The sequence below is a fragment of the Canis lupus genome, chromosome 16 (assembly GCF_048164855.1).
Source record: "Canis lupus baileyi chromosome 16, mCanLup2.hap1, whole genome shotgun sequence".
Taxonomy (NCBI): domain Eukaryota; kingdom Metazoa; phylum Chordata; class Mammalia; order Carnivora; family Canidae; genus Canis; species Canis lupus.
Window position 1 is genome coordinate 6,460,733 of NC_132853.1, and position 27,955 is coordinate 6,488,687.

General features: G+C 54.5%; 2 protein-coding genes and 1 long non-coding RNA gene across 5 annotated transcripts in view; 2 read left to right on the plus strand and 1 right to left on the minus strand.

The window, feature by feature from the left end:
- The window catches only part of MIGA2 (mitoguardin 2), a 29,052-nt gene extending 19,079 nt beyond the window's left edge, over positions 1-9,973 (plus strand). For both annotated transcript variants that reach the window (XM_072778253.1, XM_072778254.1), the window contains 7 exons: positions 425-497; positions 694-780; positions 5,618-5,716; positions 6,042-6,176; positions 6,862-6,915; positions 7,690-7,806; positions 8,044-9,973. In XM_072778253.1, coding sequence (XP_072634354.1) covers positions 425-497; positions 694-780; positions 5,618-5,716; positions 6,042-6,176; positions 6,862-6,915; positions 7,690-7,806; positions 8,044-8,250 — 772 coding nt within the window. In that variant the 3' untranslated portion in view covers positions 8,251-9,973. The remainder of the gene's footprint in view (positions 1-424; positions 498-693; positions 781-5,617; positions 5,717-6,041; positions 6,177-6,861; positions 6,916-7,689; positions 7,807-8,043) is intronic.
- A 1,203-nt stretch (positions 9,974-11,176) lies between these two features.
- On the minus strand, positions 11,177-18,914 carry LOC140605839 (uncharacterized). The gene is made up of 2 exons (XR_012008359.1): positions 18,402-18,914; positions 11,177-11,414 (listed from the first exon to the last, which is right to left on the minus strand). It is a non-coding gene; the product is annotated as an uncharacterized lncRNA (long non-coding RNA).
- On the plus strand, positions 18,624-27,831 carry DOLPP1 (dolichyldiphosphatase 1). 2 transcript variants are annotated; one of them, XM_072778255.1, is made up of 8 exons: positions 18,624-18,776; positions 22,304-22,404; positions 22,625-22,751; positions 22,846-22,945; positions 23,176-23,274; positions 23,798-23,926; positions 24,364-24,453; positions 26,318-27,831. In XM_072778255.1, exons 1-8 carry the CDS (start codon positions 18,701-18,703, stop codon positions 26,352-26,354), a joined length of 759 nt encoding a protein of 252 aa, XP_072634356.1. In that variant the 5' UTR covers positions 18,624-18,700; the 3' UTR covers positions 26,355-27,831. The 2 variants fall into 2 exon arrangements, with proteins under 2 accessions (XP_072634356.1, XP_072634357.1); XM_072778256.1 differs by having other exon boundaries at positions 22,667-22,751.
- The last annotated feature ends 124 nt before the right edge of the window (positions 27,832-27,955 follow it).

Consider the following 27,955-nt stretch of genomic DNA (forward strand, 5'->3'; position numbering starts at 1 on the left):
TGTCCCCCTTGGGGGCCGGGGAGGTCAGCAGTGCTTGGTGAGGACTCAGCTGGATAGCTCTGGCTATCCAGTGGCTCCTACCCCAGCCATGGGGGATCTAGGACAGCCTTGAATTCCCAGACAGGCAGGACTGCAACCAGCAACTGCAAATTAATATAATTAGTTCATAAAATAACAATGATTTCTACTTTTTTGAAGTTAGACCTGCCAGGTGCACCCACGGCCACCGAGGACAACACGTCCTCGGAGAGCATCCAGTCAGCCTCTTTGGTTTGGGGGTGGGGACCGAGGCCTAGAGGAGGGCAGGCACTTGCCCGAGGTCATACTGCCTAGCTGAGGCAGGACCATTCAGGGCTATACTCTGACCCCAGAGGGCATCGCTGGGCAGGGCCCAGGGGGAGTCACTGACTCTGCTTCCCCCCAGGACTGAGCTGCTGGGCTGCTACAGTGACCAGGACTTTCTGGCCAAGCTGCATTGTGTGCGGCAAGCCTTCGAGGTGGGTGTTGGGTAACCTGGAGAGGATGGTGCTGGGGCTGGGGTGCAGCCAGACAGGCCTACCAGTCCTGCTCCCACACACACCTGGCTCCTCCACGCAGATGGGTCACCTGCCTATCCCGTTAGGCTCACCTCTCTGCCAGCTTTGGAGGGCTGCCAGCCCAGCAGCTCACTCCCCTCCCTTCCTCGTTCCTTAGGGTCTTCTGGAAGACAAGAACAACCAGCTTTTCTTTGGGGAGGTTGGCCGGCAGATGGTGACAGGCCTGATGACCAAGGCTGAGAAGGTAGCTTTTTTTTAGGTTTTCTTCTCACCGTGCCTTTTTACATTTTTGTAACTTTTATTTGGTTCTGTTTTAAAAAAAGAAAAAAAAGTGTGGTGTGCCTGAGTGGCTCAATCGGTTAAGCATCTGACTCTTGATTTCGGCTTGCAAGGGTCATGGTCTCAGGGTCGTGGGATCAAGTCCTGTGTTGGGCTCCATACTCTATGCAGAATCTGCTTGGACTTCTCTCTTCCTCTCCCTCTGTCCCTCACCGGCCCCCTGCACTCAAGCTCTCCCTTGCTCTCTCTCTTTGTCTCTCTCAAATAAATAAATAAATCTTAAAAAAAAAAAAAAAAAAAAAAAAGCCTAATCTGAAATCAAGCTGACGAGCTTTGACTTCATCCTGAAAGCTCTGGAGGGGCTGGGAAAGGCTTAGGGGACTTTTCCCGTGCCAGTTCTGAAAAATATGAATCTGTATTGCTTTTTTATTTCTGGTGATACCATAACCATAACCTGGTTTTATAAAATTTAGTGACTTCTAAATACAAACCGTAGGTTTCCCTGAACCAGAGGGAGCCACTGCCACATGCAGCTCTGTAGCTCCTGTCTGGTTTCATGGATTAACCCTTAAACATGGTTATTTAATTTCTAAAGTTCCCTACAGACTGTTCTGCAGCTCTCTCTTGTTGTGTGTAAGAGTACATCTTGTCCATCTGACTACAGTGGCAGAAGCAGTCACTTTGACCGATTGTGTAGGATTCCCTCGGGTAAGCTGACTGTGGTTCATTTTGTCCTCCGGCGGATGGACATTTGGATTGTATCTGATTGTCACACTGCTATTAGAATCAGTCCATTACAGACCTCTTTGGGTGCCTCTGGTTTTCTGTGAGGCAAAGCTCAGCTGTGGCAGTACCACGTCTTGGGCACATTCAGGTCTTGCCAGTTTGCTTTTGGAGATGGCTTAACAGCCATTGTCCCTGTAATCATGCGGATCTTTATGTTACACTAAATATAAGGTCTCAGTAATTGGATGTTAGTAACCCTTTTAACCTATTTTATCTATTCCTTCATATATTTCTTTGATTATTAATAAGGTTGAATGAATTTTCATGTGTGTTGGCCACGTGTTTGAGCAGAGCCCTTGAAAATGCTTCTCCCCTCAGTTCTTTCACCTCACATGTCCAACTAGTGGTTCTAAATTCACCTCTGGGGGCACCTGGGTGGCTCTGTCGGTGAAGCGTCTGCCTTCAGCTTGGGTCATGATACTGGGGTCCTGGGATAGAGCCCCACATCAGGCTTCCTACTCCGCTGGGAGCCTGCTTCTCCCTCTCCCTCTGCCTGCAGCTCCCCCTGCTTGTGCTCTCTCTCTGTCAAATAAATAAATATGTCAAATAAATAAATAAAATCTTTAAAAATATTAATAATAAAATAAATAAAACATACCTCTGGGGGCACCTGGCTGGCTCAGTTGGAGGAGCATGCGACTCTTGATCTCAGGGTCCTGAGTTCGAGCGCCACGTTGGAGGTAAAGGTGACTTAAATAAATAAACTTCTAAAAATAAATAAAATAAATAAAATAAAATGCACCTTGAGCCTCATCACCCAGTTGCCTGAAATGTCCCCTTGCTCCCACTGCCCTTGAGGTAAACATCAAACTTTGTTCCATGGCTGGCTGCCATGAGCCCTTTGTCCTGTCCAGACTGAAGGGCTCAGGGTTTTTGGGTTTTGTTTTTTGTTTTGTTTTGTTTTTGTTTTTTTATTTTAAGATTTTATTGATCTGAGAATGAGAGTACAAGTGAGGGAAGGGGCAGAGGGAGAAGCAGACTCCATTGAGCAGGGACCCCAACCCGGGGCTCCATCCCCAGAGTCTGAGCCGAAGTCAGATGCTTAACTGACTGAGCCTCCCTGGTGCCCCAAGGGCTCAGGCTTTAGTGTATGCCTGTACCAGACTTTCTTCCTGATCTCGGTCTTTGCATATGCTGGTCCCTCCACACCTGGAGCACTGTTGGCTCAGCGCTGTTGTTGTTAACTACTTTATTACAAAATACACAAGAGTATTAAATCCTACAGATACAGGATTTAATGAATGAATAGGTGAACCCCTGTGTACCCGGTACCGGGGTTAGGAAGTGGGGCTTTTACTAGTGTCTAGAAGCTCCCCAGTCCCCCTTCCTTCCCCTTTTCCTTGGTTCCCTGTCTTCTAAGTTCCCGCTCTTCTAAGTTCCCGCTCGAGCCATCTCTCTCCCCAAGAGGGCTTCGCCAAGAGCCATTGGACTCACCCTGCTGGCATGGCCCCATCACCCAGCATCCTGTTTACTGATTGCTCTTTTTCACTATCACTACTTGGCAAGCTCCACGAGGGCCAGGACCACAGTGCTCCCAGCGTAGCAAGCGTGTGCCCCGCCTGGGGCCTGGAACAGGGCAGGTGCTCCATAAGTGTTAATAATTACTCTTCAGCAGCCGTTTACCTAGCAATGAACCTGGCGCTTTATTCACGTTGCCAGTAGCTCATTTGGTCCTGACCATAGTCTGCACTCAGTGGATAAGGAAACCAAGCCTGGGGAAGGCCAGGGGCTCGCTCGGGAAGGGTAGAGTTGGCATTTGAACCCAGGTTGGCCTGACCGCAGCTGTGCCCTTGGCCTGTTCTCTGTGGCCTCCCAAGACAGCGAAGGAATTAACAGGTAAAGGAAGGGGAGGTGAGGCTAACGTAGGTGCCAGGAGCTTAGCAGATTGGCCTGTTCTCTGTGGCCGCTGAGGGGCCTAGAGGTGTGGCCTCCCTCGCTCTGCCTCCACCCCAGTGTGGGATGTATTTTTTCGAATGGCTGGTTAGCAGCCCTGGAGAGCAGAACCAGCACTCAGCCCTGGAACTGGGGTAGGAACCGATTCCCTGTCTGATCGTTGCAGGCAGGTGGAGCAGGGACACGCCCCCTGGGAGGGTGCTTGCTCTGTGGGCAGCATCTAGTCTCTGGACTTGTGAAATCAGTCCACTTTGTGACTGCGTGTCCATGAGCCAGCATGTGCCCTCTCCAATCCTCATCTCCTCTTGTGTGAGTGGGCATGTCCCAGGGGCCTCGTGTGATGGTGTCACACATGCTTGGCTGCCAGCCCTTATCTTCATTGTCCTCCTTTACATGTGAAGAAACTGAGACTTGGGGAGGTTAAGGTGTGGTCTACGGCCATCTTAGCAAATTCTCTTTATTTTTTAAATTAAAAATATTTTTTAAAGATTTTATTTATTTAAGAGAGGGATCCCTAGGTGGCACAGCGGTTTAGCGCCTGTCTTTGGCCCAGGGCGCGATCCTGGAGACCCGGGATCGAATCCCACATCGGGCTCCTGGTGCATGGAGCCTGCTCCTCCCTCTGCCTGTGTCTCTGCCTCTCTCTCTCTCTCTCTCTCTGTGACTATCATAAATAAAAAGTTTAAAAAAAAAAAAAGATTTTATTTATTTAAGAGAGAGAGAATACAAGCAGAGTGGACAGCAGAAGGAGAGGGAGAAGCAGGCTCCCTGCTCAGCAGGGAGCCCAACACAGCGCTTGACCCTGGGGCCCTGGGATCATGACCCAAGCCAAAGGTAGACATTTAACCGATGGAGCCAACCAGGTGCCCCTAGTAAATTCTCTTTGTTTTTTGTTTTTTTTTTTTTTTTTGTAAATTCTCTTTGAAAGTTAATGAAAGTCGTTTTTTTTTTTTTAAAGATTATAAAAATACTCATGCTCATTTTATTTTATTTTAAAGATTTTATTTATTTATTCATGAGAGACACAGAGAGAGAGAGAGAGAGAGAGAGTGGCAGAGACACAGGCAGAGGGAGAAGCAGGCTCCATGCAGGGAGCCCAATGCGGGACTCGATCCCTGGACTCCAGGATCACGCCCTCGGCCGAAGGCAGGCGCTAAACCACTGAGCCACCCAGGGATCTCCTCATGCTCATTTTAAAAAAGCCCAACAAACACATGAAAGCAAAAAGAAAACTTGTCCCTCACTCCACCATGTTCACATTTTGGTGAACATCTTTCTGGTGGCTCCTCCACTTGTGGTTCTTTATAAGTGTTATAAACATGCCCGTACTATTATTCTGTGTCAGCTCCACCCTGCCTGGCTCTTGGGTACCACTGATCTCTCAAAGCCTCAGTATTCCCATCTATAAGGTGGGTGTCCTACTAGATTATCCCTCTTAGAACCATGTGAGTTAGAGGAGTTGATCCCTATTAGAACAGACCCTGGCACATCCCAGCTTCCCATTTCCATCAGTGCACATCAGTGTGTGCACACCGTGTCCCAAGTCCAGCTCAACCTCATGGCCCCAGAGAGTGCAGGATCTGTCCTGTGCCCCGATAGCAGTGGCAGGTCTTATGCACTATTCATCATTTAAGTCCAGGCACCGGGCCAATTGTGTGGGCTCACTGACTGTGTTGGCTCATGAGCTCACTGACTTCCCCAGAATAGGCCTAGGAGTGTGGGCTGTAGCTTCTCCCATTTCAGCAGTGACACCCAGGGTCATGGAGATTTGAATCTTTGGCTGCTTGACTCAACCTCCTGTCCTCATTCCTCTTTGCAAAGTAAGCAGATGCTGTAGTGTGTGTGCATCTCCTGGGACATGTTTGGTGCTCGGTTGTGAGTTGGTCTGAGACATTGCGGGGTATGCTGTTGTTGGATCTCTCCCAGACGTGCCCTAGTCTCTGAGGGGCATATTGTGGTGGGCAGGGGACACTTCTTGCCTGGTTTTCTCTGTGGCTGCTGCTAAGGAATAGACCTCAGCCCTGCCTTGGCTTGTCCATCCACGGGCCTGTTCCTGTGGATCTAGTTCAAGTAAATCTTTGAGCCTCTCTCATGACCAGAACAGGCTGTGTTTCTCCCCACAGAGCCCCAAAGGCTTCCTGGAGAGTTACGAGGAGATGATGGGCTATGCCCTGCGGCCTGAGACCTGGGCCACCACTCGGCTGGAATTGGAGGGCCGTGGGGTGAGTTGGTTTGTGCTGAGCTCCAGTGCCATGGGGTCCCTTGTACTAGAGGTCCTCGAGGAGGGAGGGGTACCTGTGCCAAGCTTTGCCTTGATTCTGAGGCCTAAGATGGGCCCATCGTGGCTGCCAGCCCTTGGTTCCTGCCCTGCTGTGGGCCCGGGCCATGGGGGAGATGGCCCCAGCTGTACCCCACTGCAGCCCAAAGATGTGCCCACTCACCTGTGTGTTCCCACCCAGGCCCCCACACACCTGTGCCTCTTTGGACTTGGTCTTCCCATCTGGACAGTGGGCCTGCAGCCTTCAGAGCATCCCTGCCTTCTCACAGGTGGTGTGCATGAGCTTCTTTGATATTGTGCTGGACTTCATACTCATGGACGCTTTCGAGGACTTGGAGAACCCCCCGTCCTCAGTGCTCGCTGTCCTGAGGAACCGCTGGCTGTCAGACAGCTTCAAGGAGACGGTAGGTGGCTGCCTTCCGGATCTAACACACACACACACACTTTGCCCCACGGCATTGGCTCAGACTCTGCTTTCCTCCATCCCCAGCTTTGGGCACCAAGCCTGGGCCCCCCACCTGTCAGGCAACAGCCACCCCTCCCCTGCGAGCTGTGCAGCCCCTGGATCCGGCACCTGCCCTGGAGTAACCTCCCCAGGGGACCCCGTTGTTCCCTGGGCCCATTCAGAACCTGCATTTTCCTTTTGCATCATGGTTCCTGTTAACTCTACTCAGATTTAATGCATCTTACTAAGCTAAAACATAGGAAAAAGAAAGGAATAGCAGAAGTTGAGTGCAAGACCCCATGAGGCAGGCGTGACCCCGGGCTGGTCTTCAGGCAGTTTGCAGGCAGTGACTGTGGACCCCCACAATCTCTGAATGAGGTGAGGGTGCCAGGTCACGGCCATCTTACAGAGAAGGAAGCTGAGGCCCAGAGATTAGTTCAGCGGCTAATGCCCTGCAGCAGTAGGGGTTAGAATCAAGGTTCACATGTAGGTGTGGCCGGTTCTGAATTGAAGGGAAGGAAGAGCAAAACTTAGGCACCAAGCCGCATCTTCCTGCTTGGGGTGGTGTGAGCTGGGGAACAGGTAGAGGCTGCAGGCCTGGCCCGTCACTCTGAAACCTGGGTGGGTTCCTGTCTTTGGTTTAGGCCCTGGCCACTGCTTGCTGGTCAGTCTTGAAAGCCAAGAGGAGACTGCTGATGGTGAGTGACCCCCTCGGGGCCCCGGAGCGTGCTGCGCCCCTCAGCTGACCAGTCGGCATGCACTGGCCCCTGGGCTGGGGGCAGGGTGGGGAGAGGTGGGGTGGGCAGAGGAATGAGGCTGACACGGGGAGGTCTCGCAGAGCCCCCAGCACCATGAGCCGCAGCTCCGGCCCCCTGTCCTGCCATTCCGTCTCCCCCAGAGCAGGAGGACCTTAAAGGCACATGTAGGTCCGCTCCAACTCCTCCCAGCACAGCATAGGCCATCGGGAGATGTCGAAGGATGCAGAGGGGAAAGGGCATCCTTGAGGGAGGAGGGGGCCTGTGCAAAGGGGTGGTGGCTGGCTTGGTAGAGGCATCTGGGTGGGAGCAGCCCCCCCCCCCCCCCCCAGCAGGCAGCGCAGCCTCCCTCCCACCCACAGGCTGCTGTTATCTGCGCTCCCAGACGGCAACTGGCCGCTCTATCTGGGCTGTGATCCATTGCTCCCTTCTGCCAGCCAGGCTCTGCTGCCCGGCTGATACCTGCTGCCACTGCCAAGTACTCTGGGCACTTCCTATGCTGAGCCCACCCCGCCCCCTCCCCATGCAGTCCTCACAGCAGCCTCGAGTTTACCCTCATTCTGCAGAGGTGAAAGCCCCCGTCGCTTCCCTGGGGTCACCCAATAAGCAGGCGACTGAGCCAGGCCTCCCTGCAAAGCCTCACTCTCTTGCTAGGCCCCCAGGGCCCGGCACTTGCCCCTCCCCCCGACCCTGCCCTCAGCCTTGCCACCTTTGCAGGTGCCCGATGGCTTCATCTCCCATTTCTACTCCGTATCGGAGCACGTTAGCCCTGTCCTAGCCTTTGGCTTCCTTGGACCCAAGCCCCAGCTCTCTGAAGTCTGTGCTTTCTTCAAGGTAAACTGAGTGCGCGGCCTGCCTGGGCTGTTCCCCAAGAGGGGGTGCACAGGGGTGCCTGGAGGGAGCCTGGACCACAGGGGTCCGGAGGAAGCACTGGGGAGGGCAGGGCGGGAGCCTGTGCACAGGTCAGGGCTCCGGTAGCTGGGGAGGGGCTTTGGGTGGTCTGGAGGGCGTCAGTGCAGGGGGCTGGGGCGGAGGGCCAAAGCTGGGGCCTGATGCCAGCCCTGCCCCCAGCACCAGATCGTGCAGTACCTGAGGGACATGTTTGACCTGGACAACGTGCGCTACACCTCCGTGCCGGCACTGGCGGACGACATCCTGCAGCTGTCCCGGCGCCGCAGCGAAATCCTGCTTGGCTACTTGGGGGTGCCAGCGGCCAACAGCATGGGCCTGAACGGGGTGCTGCCCCGAGAGAACGGGCCTCTGGAGGAGCTGCAGTAGCGGTGGGCGCAGGCTCAGGGAGGGGTGCTGCCTGGGCCTCGTCCACATGGATAATGGCCGTAAGAAGGCTGCCTCCTCCCCTCCTTTGGGTTGGCTTGGAAGGGCTCGGGGATCCGTGGCCATCGGCAGCGGCAGAGCCTGGGCCTTTGTGGCCAAGCATGGTTGCCCCTGACCTTGTCCCTCCTCACCATTTCGGAATCCCCACAGACTGCCTTGGAGAGGGTTGGAGGCCCTGGGAGCCCGCCTGACTGTCCTCTGCTATCCCGAGGGGAAGCAGCGGTCAGACCAGTGACCTGTGGGGCCAGAGGGAGAGGAAGGTGGTGGGAGAGGAGATGGTATTGTGAGGAGAGGTGGACAGGCAGAGCCGGGAAGCCCTGAATGTGGGACCCCAACACCCCAGGGCTGCTGACAACAGGGGCAGGGACGGGAGACGAGACAGAGAAGCTGGGGGAGGCCGGGCTCTGTGGTAAAGGCCACAGGTGGCCTGAGCTAGAAGGAAAACCCAGGCTAGATGGTCCCTGGCTACCACCGCCCTAGAGAGCTTGCAGCTCCAGTGAGGGAGGGTGGGGTCACAGAGCACCTGGGGAGCACCTCGGTGGGGTGGCAGGCCTGGACTATCCAAGGGTGGAATAGAGGCGGGTCTGCTTTCCGTGTGCTCACATCTGGGCAGGGTCTGGGCCCTTGGCAGACCCAAGCATGAAACCAGAATTCCTCTGACATCCCCTCGTCCTGCCAGAGGCTGTCATTTCTCTTTCCCCTTTGCCACCAAAGATGGAGGAGGAGGGGCTGGTCCTCCCACCCCACCCACCTCCCTCTGTGAGCCTGGAACCCCCTGGGTGGTGCTAGGGCTGAGCTGGAGGCTCTGACCAGGGCTCATCTCAGGCTGGTCGCCTTGTGCTGTCGTTGGTGGCGGACCCAGGGACCACATCGGGGAGGTCAGAGGACCCACAGGGTTGGACTGAATCCCCTGCCCTCATTAGGACAAGAACCTTTGCCGGGCTCTTTGCCTTTGGCTCGACGCACAAATGCTCTAGCTGTGTAGCAGCTGGTCCTACAGTCGTCCCCACATTGTCCCCACATCTGGAGGGTGCCGTCAGCCCTGCAGACTCACTTCTTTCACAGTGTTTTCACTGGAGGTGGGATGTTTTATTTATTGCCTTAACACTTTATTTTGAGGTTTGGCTCCTTTTAGGCCAAGAAGCCTCCCAGAGAAACTGAGTCCTCCTTGGTCTCCGTACTTCAGACGACTGGCTCCTCAGACCAGGGCCCTTCTCCCCTGAATGGCTAAGGGGTCCCAGGAGAGAGAGAGAAGCAGCAGAGAAGGGTGGTGTGGGCCTGGCCCACCAGATCTGAGCCCACCCCCCTGCCTGCATGCTCCCACCTACTCCCCAGACTGGAGGACCCTGTGTCCTCCACATTCTCTGACCTTGGTGCCCAGGAAGGAGCAGCCTTCTGGGTGGGAAGGCCCGGGGTGGCCCTCCTCCCCTTTAGCCCCACATTCCATTCATTTGCACTTACCCTACGCTGTGAATGTCATCTTGGGCCTGGGCCCCCAGCCACTCTGACTTGCTCCTGAATCGCTCAGAGTGGCATTTTCATTTTGTCTTTGTTTACACGTCCATGCACTGCCTCAGGCACTTGGATTTGTTGCAGCTTCCACCTTTTTATGGTAGAGTGTGTGTGCATCAACTTCCAAATAAATGATTTAAACATTGTCCTTCCACATGGCCATGCTGGTGGGTACGTGTGTGGCCATTTGCTTCCTGGGCCATCACTGGGGACTTGCTCTTTGGGGTGTGGTGGGTGGAGTTTCCAGGAGGGCAAAGGTTGAGGGAAGCCTGGTGGGGGCCTAGAGCCCCTTTGGGGCCACTTGGCAGCCTGGCAGAGTCAATGGGTCCCAACGCAGGGTTCCCCCCAGGATGGGGGGTGAAGTGGGGGAGTGGTCAGCATAGTGCTTAAGGGCACAAATCGGGGGGCAGCCTGGGTGTGGATCCAGCTCTGGCAGCATCTAGGTAAGATCGCTTCTCTCTGGGCCTCAGTGTCCACATCTGTAAGACCCAGGGTTGAGCCAGCTCTGGGGGCGGGGCGCAGACTCAGGTTCAGTCACTGTAGCGGCTCAGCCTGGGAGATCCGGGGCAAAAGGCTGGGGTGGGTAGGAAAGGACCAGATCAAAGCTGGCCACACCTGGAAATGTTTTCACAGTCAGATTTTGGGAGGTTTTTTTGGAAAGGTACTCAAAAAAACCCTTCTTTTGAAAATTGAATTTAAGGGGATCCCCGGGTGACTCAGCGGTTTAGCGCCCGCCTTTGGCCCAGGGCGCGATCCTGGAGTCCCGGGATCGAGTCCCACATCGGTCTCCCGGCATGGAGCCTGCTTCTCCCTCTGCCTGTGTCTCTGCCTCTCTCTCTCTCTCTCTCTCTCTTCTCTCTCTCTCTCTCTGTCTATCATAAATAAATAAATAAATATTTTAAAAAAAAGAAAATTTAATTTAAAAATTTTGTTTTAAAGACTTCATTTATGGCGCAGCTGGGTGGCTCAGCGGTATAGCGCCGCCTTCAGCCCAGGGTGTGATCCTGGAGACCCGGGATCGAGTCTGACGACGGGCTCCCTGCATGGAGCCTGCTTCTCCCCCTGCCTGTGTCTCTGCCTCTCTCTGTGTGTCTTTCATGAATAAATAAATAAAATCTTCCCCCAAAAGTGTATTTATTTGAGAAGGAGCACAAGATGGGGGTCAGAGGGAGAAGCAGACTCCCCGCTGAGCACATGGGGCTCTCCTGGGACGCCGGGATCATGACCTGAGCAGAAAAGGCAGACGTTTAGCCAGCTGAGCCATCCACATGCCCCTGAAAATTTTAAATGTACAGCAAAATTAAAAGGAAAACCCTAGAGAGGACGCCCATCAAACCAACACCTTGAGTCATTAATGTACATTTTGCCAAATTTACTTCTTATAAATATTTCTTAGGTAAAATATCTCAGAGTGTCAGACATGTACTCCCTTCACCCCCAAACACTTGAACAGGCAGATCTTAAAGAAGGTAGCTTTCTGACAGAACCACAACGCCATAATCATGCCGAGGGAAGAATTACTGGTTACTGTAGTATCTGCTTGGAATCTGAAAAACATCTTCTTCTGATCAACTGGAGGTAGCTTTCAGCTCCACCTGAAGAGGACAAATGCTTTTATTCTCTTTTTGATCTTACCTCCAATGCGGGCAGATAAGTTTTCATTCAACAGTTATATTAAGGTACAATTTGTATGCCATAAAGTACACTTGCTTTAACAATCTTTTATTTTTATTTTTTTATATTTAAAAACATTTTTCTTAAGTAGGTTCCACATCCCGCATGGACTCCAACACGGGGCTCGAACTCATGACCCCGAGATCAAGACCTGAGCTGAGATCAAGAGTCAGACATTCAACTGCCTGAGCCACCCAGGCACCCCAACTTTGATGATTTTTTTTTAAAGTAAATTTACAGAGGTGGGCAACTGTAAGCACAGTATCATTTTAGAAAGAGTCTCGTCACCCTAGAAAGACCCCATGTGCCCATTCGCAGTAAATTCCCCAGCCCCCAGGGCCTCACCCATTTATTTTCTCTCTCAACCTGCCTTTTCTGGACACCTCCTATAAATGGAATCATAAATATGTGGTCTTTTGTGCTTAGCTTCTTTATGTAGAAAAATATATTTTTAAAGATTTTATTTATTCATGAGAGACACAGAGAGAAGGCAGAGACAGGCAGAGGGAGAAGCAGGCTCCTCAAAGGGAGCCGGATGTGGGACTCAATCCTGGAACTCTGGGATCATGCCCTGAGCCAAAAGCAGATGCTCAACCGCTGAGCCTCCCAGGTACCCCTAGAAAAGTATTTTTGAGATCACATCCATTTTACGGCATGTCTCGGTATTTTATTTTCCAATTGCTGAATTGCATTCTGCAGTGAGTTTTCCGCCTTCTTTTTTGAACACCAGAATGGATTCACTCATTTTGATTTATTTGATAATTTACAGTTGCTTGCAATCATTCTGATACTCAAACGGTCACAAAATTGACCAGCGGGAGGCCCTTTGAGCTGGCTCCTAGGTCTTTTTGACAACCCCCCCACCCCCCCCCACCCCCGCCCGCCGACCCCGTGGCCCCGGCCCCAATCAGTTTTTGGGCACTTCCTTCCCAGTGTAAGATGTCCCAGGAAGCTCAGAATCCCAGAGGCCAGAGCTGGGAAGGCCGAGGGGAACCCTGGCCCATTCTGTGGCAGATGGTGGACTGTCAGAATCATGGCCCCACAAACCATGCCTCTTGGGATCTGTGTCCTCGTATGGGCCTCGCCCATATCAGCTCTGGGCTTGGCTGCATGAACTGCTTTGGCCAGTGGGACAAGAGTAACGTGATGCAAGCAGAGGCTTGAGCCCCGTAGCTTTGGGACTTCCCTCTTGGAATGTAGCTGCTGCCATGAAGGAAACTGGGGTCCGTGGTTTGGGAGGCCATATGGAGGAGAGCGTGGGCACCCTGACCAACAGCCCCAGCTAACTTTCAGACTTGGAGGAGACTGCTTGGACCATACAGGCCCAGAGTGACCCAGAAGAACTGCCCAGCTAAATTTGCCAATCTTGAGCCATAAAATGGTGATGGTTTTAAGGCACTACATTTTGGCCTGGCTTGTTACACAGCAGTAGCTGATTCCAACCCCCTTGTTGATCAAAGGGGAGATTGCAAGGGGAGGGGTGACCACCTTAGTGTGTGCAGTGAGTCCATGGCAGCCCAGGTCTCTTGAACCCATCCTGACATCCATATCCACACCTTCTGTTCACCTCAGAGTCCTCTGTATTTACATCAGGTCATGATGAGCCTCAGGGCTTCTATTACATGAGATCCATCCTCACACAGCCTGAGGAGGGTTGTGGAGGGTCAGATCTTAAAGTCCTTTCTGGTTCACACCAAGTGCTCAATAAACAGTAGTTTGAATTACAATATAAATAGCTCCTAGCATGTTCCTACAAATGTGACAGAACATTAATTTGTTCACCAAGGATCTATTGTGCACCTGCTGTGTACCAAGCACTGCTCCAGGCACAGCACCAGCAGTGGCAGGTGTGAGAGCTGCCTGTGTAGCTCTTCTCCACTCTGTTCAGGAACATTACAATGGTAGCTTGACAGGGGCCACAGGAGAGAGAATTTCCACCATGGAAATAAAAAAATGCCACCAGCACAAGGGATGAGCCAGACAATTTGTCTTGAGGACTTGACACGATGGTGCTTATAACTCCAGACCCTGGCTTCTAGAATCTTCTGTTCTAGGAGATAGACAATAAATGGCTCTTCTCAGAGGGTTTTTTTTTTTTTTTAAGATTTTATTTATTAATGAGAGGGGCCGAGACATAGGCAGAGGGAGAAGCAGGCTCCCTGTGGGGAGCCTAATGTGGGACTCGATCCCAGGACCCCAGGATCATGACACGAGCCAAAGGGAGATGCTCAACCACTGAGCCACCCAGGCACCCTCTCCCAGAGATTTTGTTATCTTTTGTTTTTAAAATTTTATTATTTATTCATGAGACACACACACACACACACACACACAGAGGCAGAGACACAGGCAGAGGGAGAAGCAGGCTCCATGCAGGGAGCCTGATGTGGGACTCGATCCCGGGTCTCCAGGATCAGGCCCTGGGCTGAAGGTGGCGCTAAACCGCTGAGCCACCCGGGCTGCCCTCTCCCAGAGAATTTTTTTTTTTTTAATTTTTTATTTATTTATGATAGTCACAGAGAGAGAGAGAGGCAGAGATACAGGCAGAGGGAGAAGCAGGCTCCATGCACTGGGAGCCCGACGTGGGATTCGATCCCGGGTCTCCAGGATCGTGCCCTGGGCCAAAGGCAGGCGCCAAACCGCTGCACCACCCAGGGATCCCCCTCTCCCAGAGAATTTGAAACCAAAATGTCACTTCTAGTTTGAGGCCATTGGTCTTTTTTTTTTTTTTTTTTTTTTTTAATTTTAGTTATCTCTACACCACACGTGGGGCTTGAACTCATGACCCCAAGATCAAGAGTCACATGCTCTACCAACTAAGCCAGCCAGGTGCCTCAAGACAATTTGTGTTTCTAAACTGGCATCTAAAGGGGCAGCCCTGGTGGCTCAGCGGTTTAGCACCGCCTTCAGCCCAGGGCCTGATCCTGGAGACCCGGGATCGAGTCCAACGATGGGCTCCCTTCATGGAGCCTGCTTCTCCCTCTGCCTGTGTCTCTGCCTCTCTCTCTCTCTCTCTCTGTGTATGTGTGTCTCATGAATAAATAAAATCTTAAAAAAAAATAAACTGGCATCTTCAGGATGCCATAGCCTCTATTGGAACGAGTTCCCTGAGGGTGGCACACCACTGGTCACGTTCACTCTTCAGCCCTGACTCCCCTTCCTGGGCCTGCACTACCTGGGAACTCAGTTTCAAAAGTGAACGAATGAACCACATGTAAAGGGCAGCAGCAGACATGTTTTGAGGAAACAGGCCCAGAGACAGGGAGTTTCCTAAAGGACTCTGAGCACAAACGAGTCCAGGTGAGGGCTGCCCTGTCTGTGAACTCCCCACTGGAGGAAAGGCCACAGTGAGTAAAAGGCCAGCCCTGCCTGGCACAGCTGGGGGCTCTGGAAAAGCCTGGAGCTCAGGACTTATCCCAGGACTCCTTGGGGCAAGTGGGAAGAGGAAGGCAGCAGTTGGGCTCACGGGATGCAGGCTGGCTCAGAACCTGCACCTGCCCATCAGGCAGACTTGGATTTGAATCCTGCCTCTGCCACACACTAGCCCAGTGACCTGGCAAATGGGGGTGGGGGGACAGTCAAGAGCCTCACTGTCCTCAGATATAAACTGAAAGCATTCAGGGCTGCCTTGCAGGGTGTAGTGATTGATGATAGTGCAAGTGACTAAGACTGGAGCACCTCCTAGTTTGCTCAGAGCGATACCAAGGAACTTCTGGTCTACCTCTCAGCTCAGGGAGGAGGCAGATGGCTCCCACAGCCTCCTGGGGGTCTCCTTGCAGCGTGCACATCTGCAGTCCCCAGCCCCTCATTCACTTGGCAGTTTGGACCTGTCATCTCTGCCACCTCTGGGACCCTGCCATGATTCCAGGCACGTCTCCATCAGAAATGGCCTAACTGGTACACCCAAGGTATGCGCAAGGGTGTTCTGAGCAGCACTGTTCATAACCCCCGAACTCTAGAGACACCCCAAATGTCCATCGAGAGTCGAATGGAAAATAAAGTGCAGGGTGTGATGTGTTCACACCATGGAATGCTGCACAGTGAGAGTGAAAAAATGAGAACAAGGGGCCACAGCATGGATAAATCTCGCAAACCAATGCTTGTGGAAGAAGCTCCATGCAAAAAGTACCTACGGTAGGATTCTGCTTACAGAAAGTATGAAATTCAATGGATGGTGTTAGAAATTGGGATGGTGGTCACCCTGGGGTGACTCAGGGTATGGGGCTCCTGGGCCGCTGGTTCTTGGTCTGAGGGCTGCTTACACAGATGTGTTTAGTTTGTGAAACTTCATCAAATTGTATACATCTGATTTCTGGAATTTCCTATGTGAATGTTATCTTATTTTATTTTTTTAAGAAGTAAAGCCCTGGGTGCTTAGGTGGCTTGGTCAGTTAAGTGTCTGCCTTTGGCTCAGGTCATGATCCCAGAGTCCTGGAATTGAGCCCCATGTTGGGGCTCAGCAGGGAGCCTGCCTTTCCCTCTCCCTCTGCCCCTCTCCCCTGCTTGTGTTCATTCTCTTTCTCTCTCTCTCTGTCAAATAAATAAATAAATAAATAAATAAATAAATAAATAAATAAATAAATAAAATCTTACCCACCCTTCAGAGCTCTGCTCTGTCCCCACCACTGCTGGTGACCCTCAACGCTTGGGGTGGATAGGCCTCTGCCAGCCCCCTTCCCCAGCAGCTGTCCCCCTCCTTCTCTCTTGCCCTTTCCACCCAGCCACACACCAGGGTCAGGACACTTGCTTATGCTGTTCCCTTTGCCAGGAAAATGCCAGTCTGGATAACACCCTCTCGTTTTATTTTTTTTTTTTAAGGTTTTATTTATTTATTCATGAGAGACACAGAGAGGGAGAAGCAGGCTCCATGCAGGGAGCCTGACGTGGGACTCCATCCTGGGACTGCAGGATCACGCCCTGGACTGAAGGTGGCGCTAAACCGCTGAGCCACCCAGGCGTCCCTCACCCTCTCATTTTATAGTTCCTTGTCCCTGTGTCTTCCTCCAGAACACTCTCCCTGGGGTGAGAGGACTCTGGAGTCAGGCCTGGGTTTCAGGGTTCTGCATCTCTAGGCCTATTTGCTCATCAGTAAAATGGTTGCCAACCAAGGAGGGGCAAAGCAGCCCGGGTCAGGATGGCTGCCCTGTGCCAGGGAATTATTCTGGGAAACTCACAGCCAATCCTCACACCTCCTGCTTCTCACAGGCTAATAATGGCAGTGCCTGAGGGAGCTGAGGGCAGGTGACAATGAGATGGGGTCAGCTGATCCAGACAAGTCCAGGCTGGGCTGGGTGGTTGCTGAGTACAGTTGGGAGGGCCTGGGGCCCTCCTGGCTTGCTGGTGGGTTGAGTCACCACCATCTGCACTGCCACCTGTGGCTCCCATGGTTGTGGCAGAGTGAGCCGCTCTGGTCGGTGAAAACTTCTGCTTTATTCTCACTTCTCAAAAGAACTTACGCTGTTTATCAGGTACTTGTGCTAGCACTGGTCTGGGCCAGGCTCAAATATGTAACAGGCCCTGCCTTCATGTTGCCCAGGCTTCTCCGCATGGCTGGACCTACTTGCGTCAGAACCCCCAGAGCACGTAGGAATGCAGACTCCACGGCTCCAACCCAGATCTACTGGATCAAGCTAGGCCACAGTGGGGCCCAGGAACCTGCACTTCTACAAGCTGCTCTTGGTGCTGCATGGGAGACTGCTTATTGGGAGACAGATAAGGAACCAGTAACAGTCCGCTGTAGCCAGTGCAGAGGTAGAAGAGGAGATGCAGGGGATCCCTGGGTGGCTCGGCAGTTTGGCGCCTGCCTTTGGCCCAGGGCGCGATCCTGGAGTCCCGGGATCGAGTCCCACATCGGGCTCCCTGCATGGAGCCTGCTTCTCCCTCTGCCTGTGTCTCTGCCCCCCTCTCTCTCTATGTCTATCATGAATAAATAAATAAATCTTAAAAAGAAAAAGGAAGAAGGAAGAAGAAGTGGAGGAGGAGGAGGAGATGCAGAGGCACCTGGGTGGCTCAGTGGTTCAGCACCTGCCCTTGCCTCAGGTGGTGATCCCGGGGTTCTGGGAGGGAGTCTCCCATCCAGAGCCTGCTTCTCCCTCTGCCTCTGTCTCTGCCTCTCTCTGCGTCTGTCATGAATAAATAAATAAAGTCTTAAAAAAGAGAAGAAGAAGAGATGCAACTGGGAACCCAGGGGAGGCCTCTCACCTGCCTATGGAAACAGATTCTAGGTGAGAAAAGACACCCGAGCTAGACTTGGCGAGGCCAAGCGGGACAGGAGCGGAGAGGCGTTGCAGGCAGGGCATCTTGGCTGGACTGAGTAATTCAATCTAGCCGCGGGGACAGCGGCGGCAGGAGGCGGGGAGGTGGGTGGGAAGGTGTGGCTGTTTACGCAGGGCCCTGCGGCCACTGGGAGGAATGTTTCCGGGAAACTGAGGTGTAGGTGGCAAACAGGCTTCTCCTTTAAAACACTCCCAAGATGCCCAAAGCAAAATAAACGTGACTGAATCAAAACATCTGAATGAATGAACTGAAGGAAAGAAGGAGGGAGTCTGTCCCAACTTCAGTCAGGCCGCCCTCCACTCCGCAAAGCACTGAGGGCGCCGACTGTCCCCACCCCGCCCCTCCGGGAGTCCCTCCTCCACCCCACACACCTTAACACAAGGGGCGCGGGGCAGTCAACGACCGGTCTTTGGCCGCAGTTTGCTCATAACTAAAGGTGGGTCGGCTCAGACCCGAACGTGCGTTCTGACCGGAGCCCAACTCCCGCCGACCGCGTAGGGCCGGGGGCCCCGCAGAGGCCGCGTCCACTCCGCGCAGGTCCCAGGCAAACCAAAGCTCCCACCAAACTTCAACACGCCCCCCAAGCTAGCGCCGGATTGGCCTGTCCCGCTCACGCCGCGAGCCCGCTTCACCTTGTGACTGGCTGCTCTGGTCTCCGTGGTGCGCTGGAACCCTCCTCCCCTCCGATTGGCCAGGCTCCTACCTGCGCTCGCCCCGGATTGGGCGCCGGCGCGGTCGGCTCGCGTGCTCCGGGGCCCCGCTCTCTGATTCGCCGCTCGGGTCAGCCTCAGGGCCCGCACGCTAAATGGCTGCGCCGCTACCTGGATCGGCCTCCGATTGGGCACGCGGCGCCTCCCCGGCGTGATAGGTCAGGACCACCGCCCCCCTGGCTCCCCATTGGCTACTCGGCGAAGCCCGGTCTCCGGGTAAGATGGCAGCGGACGGACAGTGCTCGCTCCCCGCTTCATGGCGGCCGGTGACCCTCACCCACGTCGAATATCCTACAGGTAAAAGGCGGCCCCGTCTCGGAGGACGCCCTCCTGGGGCTGGCCTGTCAGCCCCGGGCGCTCCGGCCCGCGCCAGCCCGCGGGGGGGGGCGCCGGGGGGCCGGGGTGGGAACTGTCAAATAGTGAGCCTTGGAGGGGCTCGGCCGGCGCGCGCGCCGCGCAGGCGCAATGGTGCGGCGATGAGCTGGGCGAAATTGTGAGCGGCTCGCTCGCGCACTCTGCGGCTGCGCGGCCGGGCCGCCTCCCGGGTCCGGGAACGCGGGTGGGCTGTAATGGGGCTGGGGTCTGCGTGAGGCGGCAAGGGATGACTGGCCTGGACCCGAGCCCTTCTTCTCTGGGGCCCTGGAGGCCGAGAGGCCAGGCTCCCTCCTAGGCGTGCAGGGAGTGCCTCTTTCCTTCAGACAGCGGCTTTGGGCTGCAAAGAGCTCCCCACTGCTGGGAGTGTGCAAACCGAGGCCGGGCAGCTACTCGTTGTTAGAGTACTTGTGCCACGCCCTGAGCGGGGACCTGCTCCACAACAGAGGGGGCCGGGTCAGGGGACTGGCAGCCCCTAGCATCTGACTTTTGGAGTTTCCCAATCAGACACATCTCTAGAAGTGCAGGTTTTTCCGGCTGAGAGGTCCTTTAGCAACCGTTCTGGAGGCTAGTAGAGTGGTGAGAGCTCGGGCCTTAGGGTCAGAGGTGCCTGGGCTCCAGTTGAGGCTGAGGCCTGGTGCAAGTGACTTCACCTCTCTGTTCCTCAGTTGGTTCATCTCTAAAGTGGGACGATCACAACAGTGCCTTCCTTCTAGTGTTGATGTGAGAAACAGATTACAGGTGGTATGAGAAATGCTGAGTGCGATGCCTGGCACACAGTAAGCATTCAGTATGTAACTGCGGTGAATATTAGCTCACCTTTCAAGGACCATCTCAGGCCCACCTCACCCTCCCAGGGTAGGATGGTTGAGTGTTGGGTGAGCCTGGGGGCCCCTCACTGAGCCCTGGTTGCCCCAGAACGGGCCTGTTCACGCTGCTTTCTGGCACAGAGATGCCAGGGAACTTTGACCCTAGGTGTTCTGGGTTATGCAGGGGGTGGGGCAGCCCTGCCAGGCCTTCACCCTGCCTGCCCGCCTGCCCACCATTTATGCATCATTCGTTCAATGAGCACCTCCTGAGTGCTAGGCCCTGGGCTAGCTCAGGGTTTAGAATGGTGAACAGGCCCGTACATTCCCTGCCTTATGGACTGTAAAAAAAAAACCAAAACAAACAAAAAACCCCACTTTACAGGAGGGAAACCAAGGGCTGAAGAGGGGAAGGGATTGGAACGCCTCAGCATTTTAAGACTTCCTCTCCCTGGCCTCAGAGTAGCTTTGTTTCTCTGAGTGCTCACAAACCAGAAGAAGGAACCTGGCATTTGTGAGCAGCATGACACAGGGTGTGACATGGGGCTCTTTGCAGGGACTGTGAGTACCTGGAGGAGGAGCCTGGGTGAACCTGGGGGCCTTGTTCAAGGTCGAGTCACCTGCTAACTCTTCTGTGGCCCCTTTTGTACCCTCACTACACCAATCCTTGCTTCCTCCCTTCTTTACTCATGTAGCATTGTTTGTTTGTTTGTTTTTAGCATTGTTTTTAAGCCTAGTTGAGTGCCAGGTGTTGGGCTGGGCTTGGGAGATTGAGCAGGGTGTAGGGACCCCGTCCCAGCTCTCCTGGAGCCTGCTGTGTAGAGGGAGAGAAAGATACCGGCCCTATAGCCACATATAATGAGTGCATCATTAGCGATGCCCTGGTTATAGATTCCACCACAGACTGAGAGCTCTGTAATGCTAGGAATATGTCTTTTTTTTTGCCACTGTGGTGGCTACTTAATTTATGTTGCATTAACCCAGACAGCATCTCAGTTGGGGAAGCCTGTGTGTGCAAAGTCCAGAAGTGGGACAGGGCAGGGAGCATTCAGGGAACTAGAGTTCTGTTCCTGGGGACTGGAGCAAAGGTGGGAAGGAAGCAGGGCCAGAACTGTGCAGGACCTGATGAGCTGGCCTGGGGTAGGACTCATCCCAAGGGCAGAGGGAGCCATGGAGGGACTTAGATTAGAGAGTGGAGAGGCCAGAGCCTCTACAGCATCTGCAGGAAGGCCCAAGGGTAGCGCTGGTTATGGGACAGGCCATGGAGATGGCCCAAGGTTTGGGGGCACCAGCTTCTCCCTGTCCTCACAACCCAGTGCTCAGAACATTAGCTGGGCAGCCAAAAGCCCCAGAATCTTAGAGCTGAAAGGGGCCAGGCCATCATGTGGATGAGGAGACTGAGGACTAGGAAAGGGAAAGGTCTCACCCAGTGTCACCTAGCCAGTGGGCCTGGGGCAGCAGTGGCACTTGAACCTAGGTTGCTGGCCCCTTCCCCCATGCAGGTTCTCAGCCAGTCCTACTGTGGGTAGATGTGAGTAAAGCCAGGTATGTGACCATCTCTTCAGCCTGGAATCTGGACTTAGCCCTGCGTGGGCACCTTCCTGCTGCCTGTGTGAGGCCAGGCTGGTGGTGTGGGCCATTTCCCATGCTGAGCTCTCCCAACGTGGAAGCGTCCTGGCTGTCAGGAGCTGAGCTGGCCTTGCCGCATCCAAGCTCCCACAGTTGTAGGACTTGAGTGCTAATAGCCCCTTTTCACTGGCACAGGAGCTGAACCATGAGCCATGCATGCCCTCTGACCCTAGAGCGGCCACGCAGCTGCCCTGTCTCTTAAGGGTGGAGGCAGTCTTTGGACTCAGTGTCAGCCCTGCCCTTAACCAAGAGGGAACGTGTCCTTACTGAAGAGGCTTCAGTGTCCTCAGCTCTCAGAGGGGCTCCTGGTCCCTGCACAGCCTCCTTTCCGGGCCTGTTAGGAGGGTAAAAAGCAGGTAGTAGGTAGCCAATTTCTTGCCAATGAGAGGCTGCCTGTTGGGCAAAGCAGCCTCCCCTCACTTGGTCGCTGTCAGACTCTGTGGTGTCCAGAGACTCCTGGGTTCTGTTGGAGGCCCAGAGCTTGGCTGGGGCAGCCTCAGCACAGCACTGTGCTCCAGAGGCACCCATGTGCCCTGGGATGCCTCCTGGTACAGGGCCTGGCCTCTAAAGTCAGACCAAGCCAGATTCAAATTCCTGCTTTGGCAGGGTGATGGGTTTACTATCTGGACTAGGCCAGAGTAAGCCACTTGGATTTTAGGCCAGACTTCACCTCTTTCTAGCTGTGTGACTTCGGACAAGTCACACAGCCCCTGTGGGACTCAGTTTCTTCATTTACAGAATGAGGCCAGTGAAGGCAGCTTAAAACTTATGATCTATGAAAACAAAAAACAAACAAAAAAACCTTATGATCCATGAATATCAGGGCTCAGCCCATGGCTGAATTGGTATGGTCACCTGTAGACTAAGGCATCCACAGCTGTCTGGTCTGCCCTCTGGGCCTTCCTTTCTGGCTCAGGCCCCACTTGACCTGCTAGGTGCTAGCCCCTCTTCGGATTGCTGTGCTCTGTCCTTATCTTGTTTCCCTGTGCCCCCCCACCACCCCCCTACTCACCCAAGGTGATCTCTCTGGCCACCTCCTTGCCTACCTGAGCCTCAGCCCTGTGTTCGTCATTGTTGGTTTCGTGACCCTCATCATATTCAAGCGGGAGCTACATACGGTGAGTGAATACATCCCTGGCTGTCCCTCCACTGCTCCTCCAATTCCCCCCCACCAGGGAGGGGGCATTGCACCGTTTCATCCTGGATGCTTTCCTTTCCCTGCCCTGTCTCCACCTTTCTTGAAGTTTGTGGTGCTTCCTGGCTGGTTCCGGGGTGTTTACTGGTTGGGCTGGGAAGTTCAGTCAGATGCCACAGTCTTTGGGCGTGGGTGGCAGCCAGCAGGCACACAGAGGCCCGGGTGACAGCACATCTTCCTGGCAGATTTCATTCCTCGGGGGCCTGGCACTGAACGAGGGGGTCAACTGGCTGATCAAACACGTCATCCAGGAGCCACGGCCCTGTGGAGGTAGGTCCTGGGCTGCAGGGTCCAGGGGGTGCCACTGGTCGGGATGTCACTGGGAGGCCTGCATCCTCCCATCTTGCTCTGTTCTCTCTCCTAGGCCCCCACATGGCAGTGGGCACCAAGTACGGAATGCCCTCCAGCCATTCCCAGTTTATGTGGTTCTTCTCCGTCTATTCTTTCCTTTTCCTGTATTTAAGGTGAGCTTCTCCCCTGATCTGGGTGACCCTGACTTGGCCCAGGCTGGCCTCTGCCAGGGACTCACTCTCAGCTCTTTGGACACCCTTGGGGCTTGGCCCCCCTCAGGGGCGGGAGGAGCTGCAGCCAAGGAGAAGTTGCCCAGGCAGCATTTGGATGGGACCAGGGGCTGCTTGGGAGGCCTGGGCTCCAGGCTGTGGGCTGAGGCCGTCTGACAGGCCTGTTTTCCCAGAATGCACCAAACAAACAACGCCAGGTTCCTGGACTTGCTGTGGAGGCACGTGCTCTCCCTGGGTCTCCTCACCGCGGCCTTTCTAGTCTCCTATAGCAGGTATGGAGGGAGGGAGAGCCCCTACCCCCACCCTGCCCATGGGGTCTTGCTGGATTTGTGGTCCCTGTTTGGACCTCTGTATGGACCCGAGTCCCAGAGCGTATAGAGCAGAGCTGGGAAGGGGGTCCTAGGCCCCTCATGTTAAAGGGCTAGAGGTCCGCTCCCCCTTCCAGCCTGGTCCTTGCTCTCTCCTCCTGGCCAAGCCCAAGGTTCTGGGGACACCTGCACACATCAGCCATCTGTTCCCAGTGTCCTGGAGGAGCTTCTTGCAGACAGACTCAGCTGAAGGCTGGACAGAAGGGAGGCAAATCCCAGCCGAACCATCCTTTCACTTCTGTGTTTGGAAGGAGCAGCTCCTTCTGGAAGTAGATCGGAGGCTATGTGTTCACAGGAATTTGTCCTCTCTGCATGTGTTTCCCCATGTGCACCCACAGGTCCCTGGGAAGCCAGTGCTTGGGCACAGGGGGATCGTGCAGGCCTGTGCCCACTGGGTCTCATGAACCTTCCTCTATCCTTGGCCCAGGGTCTACCTGCTGTACCACACCTGGAGCCAGGTGCTCTATGGGGGCATTGCTGGGAGCCTCATGGCCGTCGCCTGGTTCGCCTTCACCCAGGAGGTCCTCACCCCGCTGTTCCCTAGGATAGCAGCCTGGTAACCGCCTCCTGGCCCTGTGGCTGCCCCACCCACCTCTGCCCCCAGCCTCCAGCTTCCTGGGAGGGCACTGGTGTCCCAGCCTCCAGCGGGCATGAGCTGAAGGCCCTGCTTGCTCGGCGTCCTCCTCCCCCAGGGGTTTCTTCAGGCCCAGAAGCCAAGGGGCCAGCCTCTCCACACCTAGGCTTTCAGGGACTTAGGAAGCAGCCTATGGCCTGCTGAGCTGTACGTACCATGGGGCAGCGCCCCTGCCTGGGTGTTGCACAGGTGACATGTCTGGGTTTCTCAGTGGCTCCTGGGTCACAAGCCAGGCAAAGGCTCTCTGAACAATGGGGGGAGGGTGCATTGCCAGCCCTGGGCACTGGTGGGGGAATCTGGCTTGGTGACAGGCTCATGCCCTGATGTGGTCCTGGCTTTCCGGATGTCTGTTTCTTCAGGCCTATCTCTGAGTTCTTCCTAATCCGAGACACGAGCCTCATTCCCAACGTACTCTGGTTTGAGTACACAGTAACCCGGGCAGAAGCCAGGTGAGTTAGGGGCCAGGAGACACTGGGGCCTGGCTCAGTGAGGGAGAACCCCACGGTGGCCACTGTACCCCTTTTTGGAGGGCTCCCCAATAGCCAGCCACTTGCCTAAGCATTTTTCTTGCACTACCTCATTGAACCTTCCCTGGGCCCCATTTTACAGTTGAGAAACAAGGTCAGAGAAGAGAGGAGGAATCACTTGACTGGGACTTGCCAATGGTGGATGTGGGAGCCGGGTAGGGAACCTGGCTGTCTGGCCCAGAGCTGTGTTTTAGCTCCTGTGGCCCAACACCAGAAAGCTGGGCAGCCGAGATTCTCAGGGTGTCTGTATGTGGACCCCCCTTGGGGTTGTTTAGTCCAGATGCTTTCCTACAGATGGGAAAACTGAGGCACAGGGAGTTGGGGCTGCCCAGGGATGCAGAGCAAGTCGGGACAAAGCTGAGCTTTGGAGCCTTCTGACTCAGCTCTCCCTCTCTCCTCACCCCAAATCCTGGGTGCAGTGCCAACTGGGCTGGGGAAGACCAGCTTTCTCCCCAGGTTCTGAGGCGGAGCTGAGTTGAGGTCAGGCTCCAGAGCAAGCCTGGGAGGTTTCCTGACATGCTGATGAGAAGAATGCTGGGGCCAGGTGTCGCAGCATCAGGGAAATGTGTCTGCATCATGGTCCAAATTATCCTAACGAGCTTACGAGTAAAGCCCTGGATCCGTGAGGAAAGGGGATTTGAAGAGGTTAGGGCAGGCAATCCCATTACTGAAGGAAGGGCCCCAGCTGGCCCAGGCGCCCTGCCCCACCTGGCCCCACCTGGCTGGCCACCACTTGCCTTCATCTACCAAAATTTCCACATGCAGGTGCTCTGTGCCAGGCTGCACACTTGCGGGTAGCACAGAGAAAGACGGTCATGGCAGGCAGGGGAGACATGAGGAATGAAGCACCTGTCTGTGTGATCAGTGTCCTGGGCCTGAGAGCTTGTGACAGGATCCTGATGGGGGCAGGGGGTGGTGGTTGTGCTAGCTGCCCTGTGGGCGGTAGACCTGAGCCTGGAGAAAGAGTGGGTCTGTTGAGGTTGGGTTGGGCAGGGAGAGAGCTCTCCACAGAGAGAACAGCACCCACAAAGCATCTAAGACAGGACAGAGGTTGGTGAGTCCACCAGACAGACAGAAGCTACTATGATTGGAGCCCAGGGAACAAGGGGACAGAGCAGGGGATGAGGCAGAGGCCACATCCCGTGGGACCTGTGGGCTTAGTTTTCTACATGTTAAATGGGACTCTAGACAAGTCCATTCATTCTTCTTTCTGAACCTTAGCCAGCCCCTCTAGAAAATGGGGGAGATTATACCTGCTTGCCTCAGGTTTCTGGGCCCATCGAGGATATAGCCATACCCCCAACCAGATACTCAGATCCTCTGTATAACCTCCGTCAGCAGTTCTGGCTTTGCGTGCATACCTCCAGGTGGAGAACTGTCCTGTCCGTTGTCGCATTAATGATAACAGAACCCTGCTCATGCTGGGCAGGTAATCCCCATAATCTGTAATCCCCATAATTAGCTGGATTCCAACTGGGTCCCTCTGGTCTCAGGTCTCTCATCCTGGGCCCTCCTCTGCCCCAGTCTCATGGCTGTATTCCTGAACTCCAGGACTGAGACGTGGTGGGTTACAGGCCCAGGTGGAGACCTTGATCCTCTCTGGGTCTCAAATCCCAGGTCCCAGGGCAGGGAGCTCTGGTTGGCCCCATTTGAGTCAATCACTGGGGCTACTGGGGTAGGCAGTCACCCATTTTGATGGCACTGTGGCTAGGGCAGGCACAGCTGAGTGCCTGGATCACTGCATTCCAGGAGTTCCTCATTTGACACCCCCTCCCCCACTTTGTAGGAACAGACAGCGTAAGCTGGGGACGAAATTGCAGTGACTGATGAGTCCAGACCTGGCCTGCGTGATGCCTTGCAGGATGGACAGAATGACAGTCAGAGGGACGAAGCAGAGACCTCTACAGACCCAAGTCACCAAGTGGAGCCTTTTTTTTCTTATTTTAATTTTAACGAACAAGGTGGACCAAAGGGCCGAGCCAGCCCCTCAGCCCAGGACCCTGGAGGGCCTGCTGCCAGGGGGCTACACGGCCAGAGACCCTCGCTGTGCTGCTGCCCACCCCTAGCTGGGCGGAAAGTGCCCTTGGCGTAGGCACCGGGGCGTGGTGTAGAGGAGGAGGGCTCACACCTCTGGTCACAGGGCCAGGAAATCCAGGTGGCGTGAAAAATACACACTATTTATTTTTTGATTTTGTCAAGGCGGACGGGCTTTTGGAGATGGGGCCAGGAGGGCCTGCCTGCTCGGCCGCGGTTGCCCTACGTACAGAGGAGGGGCCAAGGTCAGCTTCCCGGGCCCTTTGCCCTGGCCCAGGGGACAGACCGCCTTTCCCTGGGCTAGAGAGGTGGCCTGGGGGCCCAGGAGGAGGGGAGCGCCCCCACGCCCTCCCGGCCACCAATGCCATTCCAGAACCTTGTTCAGTGTTTCCTTGTCTGGGGGGGCAGAGCCCCGAGAGTGCGCATCTGGCGGCTGCTATCATTGTGCTCTACCCCGAATCGACCCTGCACCACAAGGGCTTTCTCTGGTCCCCTGTCCCCAAGACAATGGTCCCCTTCTGACAAAAGAGCCTGCACATGTGGGTGAGCAAACCCAGGCTGTTTACAGCTCTTTTTTTGTCCTGCCATCCAGTAGCAGTTAGCTGTCAACTCCACCCAAACAAAGTGCAGAGGAACCAGGAGCCAGTGAGGGGAGCAGAGCTGTGGGTACCTAATGTCTCTGCCCTCCCCTCCCTCCCTCCCTTCTTCTTCTCTCCCCAACCCCTCCTCTTCTTTCCCCTCTCTCTGAACACTCCCTTGTCCTCTCGACACCCTCCCAGAGCCTGGGCACTTGCTGAGGCATCCTTAAGCCTGTGTCCGGGGTATGGGTGCACAGATCCCCACTGTCCAGTGTGGAGGGCGGCTACTCCTGAAGGAACCCAATCTCTTAAGTCACTCTCAAATGGAGTAAGAGATGCTTCCAGACTCCTTGGAAGTTTCTAGAACTGAACCAGGCTGCTTGGGACCTGTATTCCCTCCCCCCTCAACCCTTTTTCTTTGTGGAGGTTCCTAATCTGCTGCTGAAGCACAATATTTTGGTGCTTTCTTTTCTCATTTGTTAAAGACAGTCTCCAAAAGCCATTCCAGATGCCAGGACCAGGGGCCTATTTCTGGGGAAGGTTGGTCAGTCCCTACATTTTCCTCCCCTTCCTTTCTTATTTTTATTTTGTACTTTTTGCCTGAGACAAGCCAAGTGTGAGGTGGTTTGATTTAAGAAAAATCAATGAAATTGTTTACTATTGTTTTAAAATAAAATCTTGAACTCTGGCAGCTTGAGCACCTGTTGCCTGAGCTCATGAGGAGACTGGTGGGGGAGGGGTGGCCATGGGGGACCTGTGACCCTGAGGGGCAGGGATGTGGTTAACACCATAAAACCATAAGCATCTCCAAG

Excerpts from the sequence above, each read along its gene's own strand:
- DOLPP1 (XM_072778255.1), top strand. The coding sequence starts at position 18,701 with ATGGCAGCGGACGGACAGTGCTCGCTCCCCGCTTCATGGCGGCCGGTG. Across the intron at positions 22,405-22,624 it reads TCAAGCGGGAGCTACATACG|CAGGCACACAGAGGCCCGGG; the intron begins GTGAGTGAATAC and ends GGTGGCAGCCAG. Across the intron at positions 22,752-22,845 it reads GGAGCCACGGCCCTGTGGAG|GCCCCCACATGGCAGTGGGC; the intron begins GTAGGTCCTGGG and ends TCTCTCTCCTAG.